Source organism: Onychomys torridus, chromosome 11 (genome assembly GCF_903995425.1).
Source record: "Onychomys torridus chromosome 11, mOncTor1.1, whole genome shotgun sequence".
NCBI classification, from domain to species: domain Eukaryota; kingdom Metazoa; phylum Chordata; class Mammalia; order Rodentia; family Cricetidae; genus Onychomys; species Onychomys torridus.
The window spans coordinates 89,175,708-89,192,742 of record NC_050453.1 but is presented as its reverse complement, the minus strand read 5'-3'; the positions used below and the strand labels follow the sequence as shown (position 1 = coordinate 89,192,742).

Sequence of the window (17,035 nt, the reverse complement as noted above, 5' to 3'; positions counted from 1 at the left end):
AAGCTACATCTTAATTTTGAACACTGGCTCCTTATTCTTCTTCCCAGTCTTTGAGTTTTCTTTCATTTTGTGATTGTTTTCTTTTCTATGCAAAATCTTCCATTCAATGCCATTTCATTTGTTTGGTTTTGCTCTTTCTGCTTCTGTGCCTTTGGGGTTATATTCAAGACATCACAGCCCAGACAAATGTTATGTAATTTTCTCCTAGTAGATTTCGTTTCTGATCTTAAGTCTCTACTTCATTTGAGCTGATTATTGTGAAAAAGGGCCAGGTAAGGGTCATCTATATGTGGACAGCCAGTTTTCCAAATACCAGTCATCAAGGATGATACTTTCACACCATTATGTATTCTTTTTATCTTTAACAACAACAAAAAAAAAAATCAATGAGTCACTCATAGATATATGTGAGGGGAACCCTGCAGGTGTCCAGGCAAGGAAGCGAATCACAATGAGATGAGAATGAAAACTTGGTTCTGACTGACTTCTCTGACTTCTCAACCTGGATCAAGAGTTTGGGGAGTCTGATGCCAGGTGGTTCATTGTCAGCATATTTAAAACACAGTACAATTTGAAAAAAAAAAAGTTTCCTGTTGTAATATAATCCCCAATTCACAAAAAAGCATAATTACATTGAAACTCAACTCATGGTACATGTCATTTCTTCCAAGAAGATGGGTTCTAGAGATAGGCTCCCTGTACTAGATTAAGGGCCTAAGTAAGGAAGAATCTGTCCTGGTCTTGGGCATGCAGATATTGTAGAGAAGGCTTTTCTGTCCCTCCCCGGTCCTGCAGGCATTTTTAAAATAATTACTCAGAGGCTTGCATTAATTATAAATGTTTGGCTGATAGCTCAGGCTTATTACTAGCTAGCTCTTACATCTTAAATTGACCCATTTCTATTAATCTATATACTGCAACATGGCCATGTCATTACTGATCTGTTAGCATGTTGCTCCTTGGGTAGCTGGCTAGCATTTTCCAGACTCCACCCTTCTCCAATATCTCTGCTTAGATTTCCCACCTGGCTCTATCCTGTCTTGTCATAGGCCAGCACAGCTTTATTTATCAACCAGTGAGATCAACACATATTCACATCATACAGAAAGATATCCCACAGCAATTTGGGCTGCTAGCCACTTCTGGTTCTAGTTGTGGGAGCTTGAGGAGCCTCTAGATGTAAGGGTCATTTAGATTACTAGCCACCCCTGGTCCTAGTTGTAGGAGTTTGATAAGTCCTGCTCCAAAAGATAATGCAGATCACCAGGATATTCATCACCTCAAATTGCCAGCTTTCTGGAAAAACAGGTTATATATCTATCCCTTTGAAAGACTAATCCTGGGTGCTAATATTCCTGGGTTCCCTGGAAATCTGTGGGCACAAGGACCTTTGTGCTCCCAACATATAAGCATTTATTTCTAGGCTTTCACCCTTATTCCATTGATCAATGACTTTATTTCTATGAGCATATGACAGTTTCTATTACTTTTGCTTTGTATTGTATTTTGATGTCAGGACAAATAATCTTATTTTCAGAAATGTCAGAGTACCTAAACAATTTTTTAAAAGAAAATACATAAGAGTCTTGCAAATGTATGGGGAGTGGGGAGAGGAAGCTCAACATCACTAACCTTCAGGGAAATACAGCTTAAAACCACAATGAAATGGCATCTCACCTATTAGAATGGCTATTCCCCAAAAGATGAAATATAGTGAAGAGTGTTCACAAAAGGGAAACTTTGTACCTTGTGGGTGAGGATCTAAGTTAGCACAGCCATTTTAAAATACAGTGTAGTGATTACTCAAAATACTAGAACTATCATATGATCCAGCCATTCTATTTCTGGGCATATATCCAAAGGAATTACAATCAGTATGTAGAAGAAGCATCTTCATTTCCATGTTAAATGCCACATTACTCACAAAGCCAAGATATGGAAACAACCTAAGTGCTCGTTAACAGATGAATGGCTTTTTTAATCTGGCACTTTATACATACACAAGAGAATATCACTCAGCATTTAAAAAGAAGGAAATTCTATCATTTGTAGTAACACAAATGAATCTAGAGAGCATGATATTGTGTGAAATAAGCCAGGCACAGAAAGGCAAATACGCTGTGATCTTATTTAAATGTGGAATCTAAAAGGAGGATCTGATAAAAGAAAGACAATGGTGGTTATCATAGGCTAAGGCCAGCAATGCTGATGGACAGAGAAAGGGAATGTTTTGGTCAAGGGAAACAAAGTTTTAGTTAGACAAGAAGATCTGGTGATCTATTATACAGAAGGTTAATTATGTATTATATATTTCCAAAGTGTAGGAAAATGGATTCTAGATGCTCTTGCCATAAAAGTGATATGAGAAATGATGTGTATGTTAATTAGTCTGATTTTTAATTCCACAAGATATATACATACATATATATATATATATATATATATAGAGAGAGAGAGAGAGAGAGAGAGAGAGAGATTATGCTATATTCTAAAATATATAATTTCTCAATAAAAATAAGAAATTGCTAACCTTTACCAAGGAGCACATGAGAGTCTCAAGGATGGTCCTCAGTCACAGCAAATTATCAAAATGTCTTACTTTAAACATCCTGGTGCATGAACTTACCTCCATCTCCCAAGATAGAGAATAGATGAGATAATACAGGTGAATAGAGGGAACCAGGTTGCCAAATCAGACTGAATAAGAATTACAGGTCTTATTCACAACAAAATTCACTAAAGACTCAAAAGATAGAGCAACAGCAAAATGAATCATACAATTCTTGCTTTGGAGAGGTTAAAACTGTCTGGCTTAAGTGCCTGCAGCTATCCTCCTTTTCCTACATAAAATGCACACTGGTCCAGAGTGAACATACATGGTGGAAACAACATAAAGGCTTGTGGCCTGAACAAAAAATGGCCTCTGGTTTATGGAACACCTGCTTACAATGCCCTTCAAATTTTGAAGGTCATATGATAGTTTCCAGCAGGTCATCCCTCATAAATGCACAAAACTCAGTTTTATTTATAACTGGCAACCTAAATAGACCTGCTCTATCCTGCTAAAACCCTATATAAGGAACCTTCAGCTAGTAAATTCTGTGTCAGCCAGGAGTTGAATCAATACATGTTTTTGAGTGAGAACTCCTGGAGCAAAGCCTTCCTTTCCAACAGTGATACCAGTTTTAAGGGGCAGAACCACATGACTGTAGCTTTGAATTTTCAAGTTCCAGGTTAGCATTTAAGAATTCAGTTGACTTACAAACATATATAGAGACTGATATTGAGGGCACCCCAAAACTCTTGGAGCAGTTTTAATCATTAAATAGCATAAATTAATTTCTGTGCACATTGAAATTGCCATAAAGTACTCAATACTCTGCTTATTTCATTTTTAAGTAAGATACTTGAATTATTTTTTTAAAAAACGGTTCTCTTAAGCATGATAAAACCTATGGTGTTCCACATATTCACAATTCAGAAGTGACTGAGCCACCTTTAACACATTGTATGTATTCACTTTTCTCATGTACTATGTTCTCATGCTTATCCAAGTGAAAATAATTACATAACCCATATCTTTGTAGATACTCCATTGACAGAAGCAGCGACCCTGGGAGATTTTTCTATGTTGACATTACAACAGGTGCTCTAATGACTGCAAGACCACTAGACAGAGAAGAGTTTTCTTGGCATAATATAACAGTCCTTGCTATGGAAATGAGTAAGTAACATAGTTTATTTGCCTCCACAAAGTTACAAAATGTAAAGGTATAGAAAGTGAAAGTTTCTAGACCTTGTAATAAACAATATGTTCCAGAGGAGAAGATGAAATTATATGTTATACAAATAAATGGTCATGTAATTTGGTCTATAGTTCATTTTTGGTTGAGGCATATCCCTAAGTTCAGTTTTATTTTTGTTTTTATGTAAGTACTCAGCTAGTCAATTCTGTGTCAGTCAGGAGGTGAGTTGTTGCCTTTTTATGACTGAGGAGGCCTGGAGCAGCTTTCCTTCCCACAGGGATACCAGATCTAAGGAGCAGAGCTTTCCTCTTTTTCAAGTTTCAGATTAGCTAGAAAATCCATCTTAGAACTACCTTTGCTGTATCCCTAAAGTTCTGGTAAGTGTTCTTCCCACTTGGTTTTGATGCTCGGGATTTTTCAATTTCCTCTCTGATTTTTTCAATAACCCAATGACTACTGAGAAATCTATTGTTTAATTTTATGTTTCTATAGCTTCTCTTTCTATTGATTTTTAGGATTTTTATTACATTATGACCTGATGGCAGAAATTACTCTGAGCTTGATTTTGTATTTGTTAAAACTTTTTTTGTAACATAACTTGATTTTAGAGAAAATTCCGTAGGCTGCTAAAAAGAATGTATAGTCTACAAATGTTGGGTGAAATATTATGTAGATATCTATGAGTTCCATTTGATCTATGGAGAGGCTTAATTCTGAAGTTTCCTTGACTTCTTTTTTGTTAATCTAAATTATATATAACAGTGGGGTATTGATGTCACTCACTGTTATTATATCTGGGTCTTTCTGTCCTTTTATGCCCAATAATGTTTGTTTTTATGAAATTATGTGTACTAATATTCAAGGCATATATATTTATAATCATTTTTGAGACAGAATCTCACTGTGTGGCCCTGTCCTAGCCTAGAACTCACTAGGTAGAAAAGACTATCCTCAAACTCAGAGAAATCTGCCTGCCTCTGTCACTTACATATTGTGATTAAAGGCATTCACCATCATGACTGGCTACAAAAACTGCATCTTCTTAAGTGATTTTTCTTTTTACTCACAGGTGGTGAACCTATTTATCTCTTCTAATTAATCCTAAAATATACGTTGGCTATTCCCAGTTGTTTCCAGATCTCATTTACTAGGTGCATATTTTCCATCCTTTCATCTTCAGCCTGTGTGCCTTTTCCCATGAGGTGTGTCTTTGGAAAGAAGAAATAATCATATCTAGTATTTGATCCAATAAGCTAGTCTCTAGCTTTTAAGAGAAAAGTTAAAACAATTTATTTATTTTCTGAATTCTATAAATTGTTTCACTGTTTTCCTCACTGGTTTTAATATTGCTTGTTTTTTTCTTCTTTCTCTCCTATTAATATTAGTAGTTTTCTGGTTTACTGTGTTGGGCATGACTGGTTCTTTCTCAGTTCACCTTTGTTCATTTATTCCTCTCACAAAATTTATCTATCCTCTCCTGAGCTCTCAAGTTTCCGACTATGTTTTTTTCTCCCATGTGTAATATTCCTTTAAGAATCTCCTGCAATGTAGGTTTAGTGGTCAAAAACTAATTTATGCTCCCTATGCTCATTTCATTTATTATTAAACAACAACTTCATTGAATATGGGTAATCTTGGTTGGCAGTTACTTAGTTTCCAGGCTTGAAGATCATCATTCCATGTTTTCCTGGCTTTGGGGATCTCTAATGAAGATTCTGCTGTTATTCTGATGAGTTGCCTCTTTTCCCTCAGTGTTTCCCTTTTGCAGCCTTTACTACTTTTGTTTTGTGTAGTTTTAGGATTGTAACTACAATGACATGTTCTTTCCCAGACATGGCTATTCTGTGTTCTGAATGTCTTTTGAGCTTCGGTGGTTTCTTAGAATGTTCTGCTATCATTTCATCGACTAGGTTTCCTATGCCTTTAGATTGTATCTCAGCTCTTTCTAACTATAAATTCCTAGGTTGCACTCTTCTCCACATCTGAGAGTCCTTGAAAGTTGTGGCTGTGTTCATTTATTTAATTATTTATATCTGAATACAGTATTTCCATATCTTCAATTCTTGATGTTCTTGTTTCTGCTTAATCTAGTTCAGTGGTAATGCTTTTCAGTGTTTATATATTGAAATTTTCATTTCTAACAATTGTTTAGCAATTTGTTTGTTTGCTTGTTTTTGTTTGTTTTTGTTTTTTGAGACAGGGTTTCTCTGTATAAAAGCTCTGGAATATATAGCTGTCCTGGAACTCACTTTGTAGGCCAGGCTGGCCTTGCACTCACAGAGATCAGCCTACCTCTGCCTCCTGAATGCTAGGATTAAATGTGTGAGCCAGTACACCAGGCTTCTTGTTTTATTTGTTTGTTTTTTAATTGTTGTTTTTGTTTTCAAAATTTCAATTTTCTTGCTGGATTTCTCATCCATGGTACTTTCTTATCTAGGCTCTGAACTATCTTCCTTATCTCATTCATCTGCTTGTTTGTATCTTCTTGCAAAGCGCTGATCAAATGAAGACTTTGTTTAGAATTTCAACCCTTTCAATTAGTAACATATGATCTGTGGCAAAGACATGCTAACTACCTTTTCACAGTTGTGTTTCTGTTTTGTGGTTTGTCCATCTGTCAGATATACTTTCAGTTTATTATTGGGTTTAGAAAGCAGTCTGTTCTTTGAGGGCTCAATTCCAATACCACACAGGAGAATAAAATAACAGGCCACTTTAATAATACCAAGACTAAATCAAAGCAGATACAAAAATTCTCTTTCAAATAATTATAGTCAACTACTCTGTCACTAATGACCATTGACAAGCAAGTGGAAAAATAATGTAGAGTAAGCTATAAGCTTAGAAAGTAATTTGGTTAAGGTTAGCATGATGGCCTGGCCAGAGAAGACATTTACCACAAAACCCTGAGTTTGATCCCTAGGATCCACATAAAGTTGAGAGAAGAGAACTGGATCTACAAAGTTGTCCTCTGACCTACACACACAATACCATGACACAAGTGCACCATACACACAACATGCACATGAACACACAAACACACACACACACACACGATTTTTTTTTTTTTTTTTTTTTTTTTGGAGCTGAGGACTGAACCCAGGGCCTTGCGCTTGCTAGGCAAGTGCTCTACCACTGAGCTAAATCCCCAACCCTTTTTAATTAATTGAATAAAAGAAAGAATAATAAATGAAAGATATAAAGAAGGATGAGGGGAAAGATAAATCAGCGAGGTTAAATAAAAGAAAAAGGTTAAGAATGATAGGAAGAGAAAGAGAAAAGGCAAGGCATACTTGAAATACTATTGTACAATAAAGAAAAATGGAGAGACCTGGGGAGTTGGCTCAGCAGTTAAGAGCACTCTTACAGAGAACCCAGCTATCATTCCCAGAACTCACATAATGGCTCACAGCCACCTGTCACTCCAGTCCCAGAGGATCTGACAACCTCCTCTGACCTCCACAGGCATGAGGCACACGCATGGTACACTTACACATAAGCAAAACACTCATATGCATAATAAATTTTTAAAAAGAAAAATACACAAACAAAACTAGATAGCATTACAAGAGAAATGAAAATCATAAAAACCTCTTTGAAAAATAAAAATAATACTGGGCTGGTGAGAGGGCTCAGCAGTTAATGTGCTTGCTCCACAAGCTTGATGACCAGTGTAAACTGGAAACCACATGAAGGCGAGAGGACAGAACTGACCCCATACATGGGCAGAGGTATGGAAGCCCCCCCCCCCATACACACTCACACACACACATGAAATACTATATTTTTAAGAAAATAGATGAATCAAACACTAAAAGTATAGCAAAAAGGGAAGAGAAGGGGGAAGAGGAGGAGAGAGGAAGAGGAGGAAGAGGTAGAGAAGAAATAATTTTTTAATAACAAAGTACTGACTGGGCAGCTTTTCCCCAAATCTCTGATTTTGGAGTTTGCAAGTGGAAGAGCAGTCAGCTGGGATGTCTTATCCTTCCTAAGGTTCACACTGCTGTTGACTCTGAACCCATGAACTGTCAGTTATCCTAGACAGGGCTGTATTTGTGTTAGGAACACTCCTTCTTGCTGTACCAGGAGCCACTGCAGACTGTGTGCACTTAACTCTGCAATCTGTGGCCCAGGCAGGTTCTTACTGCAGAAATCTACTGTTCTTCCTCCCCATAGGGCCTCAGCCACAGATGGCTTCCTAGTTTTTGCCGCACAGCCTTGCTGCTTCTGTGCTTTTTAATCTCTGTGTTGCCCTTACTAATACACTTCCTGTCTTTCTCCCTTTGTTAACCTTACTCTTCAGTCATGGTATCATATAGAGCCAGCTTCTGACTTTCCCCCAGAATAGCCTAACCCACACAGAATATATAGTCAAACATAAATATTTTTGAGGAAGAAAGAAAAAAATGAACCTGAAGAATGATGTATTCTGTGATTTAGCAAAATTACTCATGTTTTTGTCTAATAATTGCTGTTGTCTCCCTGGGGTAGTGACCAAAACAGGGGGAATAGAATACGGGTCTTGTGCATGTGTTTCCAGGGAGCAATTCCAAAGACTCAAATAAAAAAACACATTTCCCCATGAATGCCCATAGCTCCTGCCACAGTCAAAGTTGTGGCTTTGGAATGAGCTCCTATAATATCCATTTAGTCCCTGGGAAGAAATAAACATGCAGTCTTTGTGTATCACTGTGCATAACTCAAAACTGTTCTGAACCTAAATCAAAGTGATTATTCTACCCAAGGAAAGTGTCCAACTCCAACCTGCTGAAGAGTTCTTGTGGGGAGTAGAGAGGAATGAGGAACTATTAGATAGAAATATAGATGGAGATGGAGAGAAAGACAGAGACACAGAGTAGCTTTGGGAAGGCCCTGATTCAATACCCAGCCACCTCAAGGTTTATTCAAAGGAGTTTTTATACAATGCCAAGGGGCGAGGCAAAAGACCTTCCCCTTTCAAGATCAAAGCACAACATACAGCCAAGTGTAGACCCTTCAAAACACCAGAAAAACACACCCATGACCAAATCATCCCATTATTTAGCCCTGCTGGGTAAAGCAAACTCAGATTTTCTGACCACTAGGATCCCCTGTGGGCCCCAACAGTAAAGCCCAATGTTCCACAAGCACACATTCTGATTCAGATGGGCTATTTGAAATTCTAGAATATAGAATTGACTTTTGATTCTGTAATCCAAAGAATGAACCAAGCAGGAGTCAAAACTTTCAGGTTCATTTTGTAGTACTTGCTCCCCATTAAGTATTGCCCTTTCCTACATAATCCCTGATGTCAAACACACCCTTCTGTCCCAGCTTGTGAGTGGTCACACTCTTAACAGGAAACACACACCCTGTGACCATGTTAGAATTTCCCTGTTCCTTTACAAACCAGATTGAGAAGCTGCCTTTCTGACTTACTGAGAGTTCTCACCATCAGTGTCCCCTATGTTCTCTTTAGACAATCCCTCCCAAGTGGGAAGTGTGGCTGTCACAATCAAAGTCTTAGACGTGAATGACAATGCTCCAGAGTTTCCCAGATTCTATGAAGCCTTTATCTGTGAGAATGCCAAGGCTGGACAGGTAAGGTAAACCCCAGATGGACAGGGGTAACCGTTAAAGATATCTATGGTAGTGAGGGTTTCTACCACCATGATAAACCACCGTGACCACAAGCCATTTGGGGAGGAAAGGCTTTACTTTATCCAATACTTCCAGGTAATAGTCCACTATTGAGGAAAATCAAAGTGAGAACTCAAGCAGGGAGGGAACTGGAGGCGGGATAGTGGTGAGTTATTATGGCTACTCCATGTAGTTAAAAGGAGGTTTGTTTTGTGGTTTATATAGTGTCTGAGTAGCTACAACTTCACTCTGGAGAGTTAGTGTTCTATCCATTAAATATTCATATTTATTATCAATAAAAGCAATTTTGGGTACAAGCTTGTTTTGTAAATTCTGGTTAGATTCCAGAGAGAGAATATTTTTGTCCTGGTCAGCAGATTCCAAAGAAAGAATCTTTTTCTGTAAGCCTTCATTGCTATCTTTTAAAGCCTGTAAATCCTGGTTAGCAGGTTCCAGAAAGAGAATCTTTTTCTGTAAGCCTTCATTACTATCTTTTAAAGCCTGTAAATCCTGGTTAGCAGATTCCAAAGAGAGAATCTTTTTCTGTAAGCCTTCATTGCTGTCTTTTAAAACCTGTAATTCCTGGTTAGCAGATTCCAGAAAGAGAATCTTTGTAAGCCTTCATTGCGGTCTTTTAAAGCCTATATCAGTCCCAATAATAACCACCTTTGTTCTTATTATTAAACCAGTGTTTGAATACTGTGTGAATTATTACAATGAATGCCAAAATGGTACAGGCCAGATATGCCTTAGGAAGGTCGTATATTTCCAGGAAAATGTCATTCATCATACAGGCAAAAAGGTTTTTAAATTCTTGTGAGGTAATGTTGTCAGCCATATTACAAGAATTACTCAAAATTTGTTAGTCAGTTTTAAGGTGTAAAATTATCAAGTACTTTTACTCGAAAGAAGCTTACCTTTCCATGGTTTTGGGGGGTGCAGTAGCACTTTTCAGCCAGCAGGAGGCGTTGGTATAGCTCCAAAGCAAGGCCTGCTAGCGACCTTGTCTGGTGGCAGCTGAAGGCAGGAGCCAAGATGGCGGGGAGCCGGCACTCAGGGAGGAGTGGGAACGCCTCACTCACAGCGGTTTTCGCTGGTCTGGGGGCTAAGCTAGGGAACTGAGACTGGACTAATTGCTCCCTTTTTCATGAATGGAACTGTGTAGGCGTTGCCTGGTTAAATGGAACTTTGCAGGCGGGTTTAAGTACCTGCCAGCAGGCAAGGAGGCTGAGGGTGGGAGCCGTGTAGGCCTTTGGAATTTGCTCCAAGTGAGCACCAGATATTGGTGAAATTATTAAGGCCACTCCACATAGTTAAAAGGGAGGTTTATTTTGTGGGGTAACTTACAAATGAAGGGCTAGGTTGCAGGTTCTGGCAAAGGTATGGTGCAGTCCAGCGGTGTTCTCTGGAGAACTCTGCTAGGTCTACCTCCAGCATCCAGGGTCCTGGAACCAAGAGCAGCCTCTCCTCTTGATCCTGGGTCTTCAGCCTCCTCTCTCAGCCCTGCCTTGTAGGCGTGACCATTACTGAAGCCTCAATGGGGGTTGGAACTTCCAGGCCAAGGCTGGAATGGCTACCCACTACAGCGGGAGCTAATGCAGAGGCCATGTAAGAAAGCTGCTTACTGGCTTGCTCCTCATGGTTGAATCACCTGCTTTCTTATACAACCTAGGAAGGACCACCTGCTTAGGGATGATACTGCCAACAAGGTGCTGGGACCTCCCATATCAGTCATTAATCAAGAAAATACTCTGTAGATGTGCTTATAGGCCAATCTTAGGGAGGTATTTTCTCAACTGAGGGTCCCTCTTCCCAAATGGCCCTATATATCAAGTTGGCATAAAACTAATCAACACAATAACTGAATTCATCATCAACAATGTATTCACACCAAAACATATGGATTAGAACACAGGGTTCCCAGCTTCTTTAGAACAGGTGCCAATTATTTATTTGTTAAGACAACCACTTGGATTCCAAATTACATTTTGTGATCTGAATAGTGCTTTAACTTGGCTCACAGAATAGTATGGTTATAGGAATAACCACAGTTCTAAAAACCTTTAGAAACATATTTTTAGGGTACATTTCTAAACCAGACCTTGTATTTTATCAAATTCCAAAAGGTCTGACTGAGAAACATCCAGAACTCCATTTTCAGTGGCCACATATTAATGTATTTGTCAGGTACTGCATACTCTCTTTCTGTCCTTCTACATCCTCCGTTCTGCTCTTGCATTTGTATGCTTCTTTCTTCCATTAACAGTCTTGTTGTCCATCTTAGAGCATACACTGTGGTCCCGTGTATTGTTATAGAGCAGATGTGGATCAAGATTGTTTTGTTAAGGAAATCAAGGGGTTGAAGTCCACATCCAACCAGATGGTAACTCAGGCTCTGACTGCAACAAAGCTTTGCCCTCTCTTCTACCACTTACCTGGAACATCACCCCAGCATCCTCTGTACAAAGTGTATCTCTATGACCCAACACTTACTTGAGCTCTTTCAACATCCTTAGTCTAACGTCTGTCTTCTAGCCAAAGAAAGTGACTTTGTTTCTGTAAATCAAGGAGTCCTTCAGTGATTCAAATCTAAACTGACCTCAACACTGACTCTTAAAATTTGGTGTAATAGTCTGTATCACTCTTAAAAGATTTTTCCAAGTCTAAGATAATTGTACTTTTATATTTATTAACTCTCTAGTCTAAGAAGGCCTAAAGTATTATCTACCTAATAACAATTACAATAAAAGGCTTTATTGAACAAGGCAGCATCGGTAATAATAGCTGTAAAGAACCACATTAACATGCCTACAGTTTTGTAGATTATGTGATACATGAAGCAAGGTCAAAAAAAAGACACAGGGCAACAGTTACAGTGTTGAAGTGGACAAGTTCTGATGAGTAGGTTGGGCTTTTAAGGCTCTGACTAGGTGGTTCAGGCTTTTAAAATGTTGGGTTTTTTTTTTTTTTTTTGCTATCATACTTTTTGATTATTATACATAATATAATTTTTGTTTTACTATGAAATATGATTTAATATCAGTATATATTTTATGCCATGACAAATAAGGCTAAATTTAGTCATGAATTTAGAGGATACTAAATAGTACAATAAAGGAAGTCCCCTTTTTATTGAATGGAGCACTTTTTCTCAAATGCTCTGGAAAAGAAGCTTCACTATGACAGGAGACTAACATCTTACCCATCTCTCCTGCTTTTGGAGCCACATGTGTCCTCCACTTCTAAGGCCATCTCTAATGGTCCTTTGTTCAAGTCTCTATAGTGCAATTTATCTGTTACTTGGAGTTAGGGGACAGGGTCACAAGCCGGCTCCATTTGTCACCTTCAGCCCAAGATATGGATAACCCTAGCCTAGGATATGGGCTCTGGTTTTGAAGGTTTTCAGAAACACACAGCTAAGGTGTTGCAATATGAACCATCAGGTCTTCCTACACTTGCCCAATACTGGTCATACTCACCTCTGCCAAGTATATGTGAGTGCTCTTCTCTTACAGTGGATAAAAGCCATACAAAAGTGAAATGTATGCCTGCTGATTAGAGAGGAAAGAACTGAAAGTGCTGAGAAAATATTAGACAAGTGGGGCTAATGACTGTCAGGAAAATCCAAGGTGCTCCCACCATGAATCCTGCCACCCTGTCTACCTACCCTTCAAAGTCCCATCTCACCCAATATACACAGAGTTTTAATATCTGCCTTAAAAGTTTTCCCACTACATTATCTATTCAAAACATTCCCTAAGAAACTTTTTATCTCTTTACACTTGACAATCAAAATGAAAAAAAAAGAAAAAAATACAGGATTTGCTTCTCCATGGGGATCAGGTAGATGGTGCCCTCAGTTTCGAGCAGCACTGACTGAGGCTGAACTGTATGTGACTATTCCACTGCTCTCCTGACCCTTGGCTTTACTACTACTCCATTCCATCTGCTTTTAGATTCAATAGTCAGGCATTCCAGGAGGCTTACCCTGAGGTAGAGTTCTGATACATGATGTTTTGGGGACCTATAAAAAGGAAAGCCAGAGGGACTAAACAAACTGAAAAATTAAAAAGTCCAGCTGCAATAAAGACCCATTAACATCCTTACAGACTTCTAGAATAAGAGTTTTCCCTAGTTTAAGGGGGACAATGAAGCCTTTCTACTCCCCTGTGTCAGTTCATCATTGGTTGTAGGTGACCCTGAAAGGATATGATAACCACAGGTAAGTTAGCTGTGGTGGTCCCTGAAGAGACTGGTGAGAAGTGGGAAACAAGTCCTTGGAGGAACCAAACAGTGTGCAGAAATCCCATGCTGGGCAGTGCCCTAATCTTCAGCATGATGTAAAACTCTGGGCCCTCAAGCTGATTTTTGACAGAGTCATTTCTGTCCTGGAAGAAAGACAGCCTTTCCAGCAGAAATGGAAGGTTTACAGGGCCAGGCCCAGGTTGAATAGAAACCATCAGTGCTACAGTGTAGCTAGAGTTTTTCTGCCTGGCCCACAGTCAGGACAAATCTCTCTTACCCGCCAATCCCACAGTCAGACCCAACACTACAGGGCTACAGGGTGTTATAGTGGACAGCAATGGAAACCAGCTCATGAAAACTCTGTCCATACCACCCCCCCCCCCCCCAACAACCACAGCCCACCAACTAATATCCCAACTGTCTATCCATCCTGCTTTCTTTAGTGGCCTCCCCATGAGTTCCCACAGCCTTCATGAAAGGTATTCCTTCGAAGAACATTGTGGGAAAGAGAACTTGGTTTTTGTTTTATTTTTCCCAACTGAGCTGCACCCTCATACCTCTGACTCTAGTCTGCTTCCCACCATGGTGAGCTTCTGCTCTACACCTTCTCTAACTCCCTTCCTGCCAACAAAACATGGCTGTCCTGTGGCCCATGCCCCTCCCATCCACAGTCAAAGCTTAACACTGCCCTCTTTACTTGCCTTCTAGGTAGTGGTTATTTTTAAACAGATGCTTCTCAGAGGTGGATATTTAGTCACAAAATACTTAATGATGGGATACAGACTGAGTGAGAGGAGGAAACGGGGACACATAGGGTCTTGTGACACTCCATGGTTCTTTCACTTCTCTTTAAAACACTTTAAAGTTACTGGCCAAGCTGTGAGAACACAATGCATCTGAAACATTTAGACCACACTTATTCTTTACCTAATAACATATGCAAGATCAAGAACATGCTTAACTAATCCTAAACTGTGTGATGGCATGGAGGGTTTCCAGATAGTTTCAGGACAATTTCTCATTGGGAAAATGACTTACTATTGTACCCAAAGTTTAGGCTTTCACTAGACTTTGCCTTTTTGTTTGGATCCAACTCACCCTGAACTCACGTCCTCCTTCAGCTCATCCAGACAGTGAGTGCCGTTGATCAAGATGACCCTCACAACGGTCAGCATTTCTACTACAGCTTGGCTCCTGAGGCTGCTAACAACCCCAACTTCACTGTCAGGGACAACCAAGGTAAGCAGTGAACCTGGGGCTATCTGTGCTTTTCTACTGCTCAGGCTGGGCGTTTGAGTTACTAGACTATGCACATAGTACCAAGTGGTCAGGCTCTCTAATAGCAGGAGGACATTGATGCTAATTTGCAGTCTACAAAGTTTTGTTTCATAACATCAAAGACAAATAGTGCCCTCTGCTGTCTCTAAAACCTTCATTTCTCCATCAGAAATGAAATATTCTTTGACAAATATTTATTGATGCTTGTTCTGTGAAAGACACTATTCAAGGCACAGTGGTAGATTTCCTTCCTTTAGTCCAACTCAGACAGAAACAGCCTAAGGAATAAAGTGCCCTAGAGAAAGAAATGAACCCGAAGTAACATTTCTAATCAAAGATCAAAAGGGAGGGTGAGTGTAAAGCCCCCACAACAAAAGAGGTAATGTTAAAGGGTATTAATAATAATAACAACAATGATACTAAAGTAGCAAAGTACAAGTACAAGAACACAATAGTATTCACAGAATTCACTGTTTCTATGGAGACAACACCTTGTGAAGTGACCTGTACTGGCATCAAATGCATGATCCTGCTACCTAAGCCTCCAGAGTGCTAATGCCACAGTCAGCCACTATTCCACCTGGCTTCAAACAACTTTAGGTTCAGAAAAATCTTCTCAAGTGGGGTTCCCATTGCAGAAGCTGCTTGCTTTCCGTTACATCTCTGGTGGGATTAGACTTCTAGGACCTTTCCAACAAGCACTCATTGGCAGAGGGGATCAGAGACTTGGAACATTCTTGGGACTCAGACAGGGAAAAGAGGGACTTTCATTCTCCAGCTGAATATACTCTGGGGAAAATCACAATAATTGAAACCAAGCAGTTATTGTCAGAAGCATCCCTTTGTTAATTCTGCTGCCAACTGACTTGGGTGTCCTCACTTCTGTGGCTTTCAACACCCTCATCTTAAGGTGACTTTGTAACAATCTAAACAAAGGGTAAGAAAATGTCAACCTTGGGGATTCCTAGGAACTTCCCTAGCACCCTGTTTTTCCCTATCCCCATGATGTCTCCCTCTGTCATGGTATCTCTTTCATTGCTTTCCCACTCCATCCCTGTTTCAGCTCGACCATCCCATTCCCTTATGTTCTCATCCCCCACCCCCTACCCTCCATTGCCCACTCCTCACCCCAGTTTACTCATGGAGATCTCATTTATTGCCCCTTCCCAGGACAATCTATATGCATCCCTCTTTGGGTCCTCCTAGTTAGCTGGCTTCTCTGGAGCTATAGGTTGTAGTCTGGTTAGACTACTAGCAATAGTGGAGAGGGTGCTGAACTGACTTACCCCAGTAATCAGATTGGTGAATACCCTAACTGTCACCATAGAGCCTTTCTCCAGTAACTGATGGAAGCAGATACAGAGATCCACAGCCAAACATCAGGCTGAGCTCCAGGAGTCCAGTCGAAGAGAGAGAAGAGGGATTCTATGAGCAGGGGCACCAAGATCATGATGGGGAAACTTACAGGGACAACCAAACCAAACTAGTGAGAACTCATGAAATTTAGATCAACAGCCGTGGAGCCTGCATGGGAATGGGCTAGGCCCTCTGCATAGCGAGACAGTTGTGTAGCTTGATCTACTTAAGGGGCACCCTGGCAGTAGGATCAGAATCTATCCCTGTTACATGAGCAGGCTTTTTGGACCCCACTATGATGGGACACCTCGTACAGCCTTGAGGAAGGAGGAGGGGCTTGGACCTACCTCTACTAAATGTACCTCCCCATGGGAGGACTTACCTTCTTGTAGCAGGGAATGGGAGGGTAGCTTGGGAGGGGAGGTTGGAAGGGAAGAGGGGGATCTTTGATTGGTATGTAAAATGAATAAAAAATTTTTCTTAATTAAAAAAATGCCATGATCAGGCATGCTTTGTCTTCCTCTCAAACATTTTTAAGATTTGAATTACTGCTACAACCTCATAAATAGAAGTATATTTCAGCCTTTTAATTACCATAAAATGTCTATGGAAGGAATGCTTACAATTAAATATTCTGAGATTTTTGCATGTTTACGTGTGGCATGTGCTATGTTCACATGTATGGGCATATGTGGGGATGCATGTGTCAGAGGTTGGCATCTCAAAATGTCAAATGACAAGGAAAATACATGTGAGTACTTGTGCCCAGTACAAATACAAAGGGATTGGAT

The 17,035-nt window shown here is 39.7% G+C and overlaps 1 protein-coding gene across 1 annotated transcript in view; it reads left to right on the top strand.

Moving 5' to 3' along the window:
- Nucleotides 1-17,035, top strand: part of Cdh20 (cadherin 20) — a 248,938-nt gene that overhangs the window by 217,782 nt on the left and 14,121 nt on the right. Inside the window, exons 8-10 of the mRNA XM_036202240.1 lie at nucleotides 3,588-3,724; nucleotides 9,205-9,326; nucleotides 14,732-14,849. Of these exons, the coding sequence (XP_036058133.1) occupies nucleotides 3,588-3,724; nucleotides 9,205-9,326; nucleotides 14,732-14,849 (377 nt within the window). The remainder of the gene's footprint in view (nucleotides 1-3,587; nucleotides 3,725-9,204; nucleotides 9,327-14,731; nucleotides 14,850-17,035) is intronic.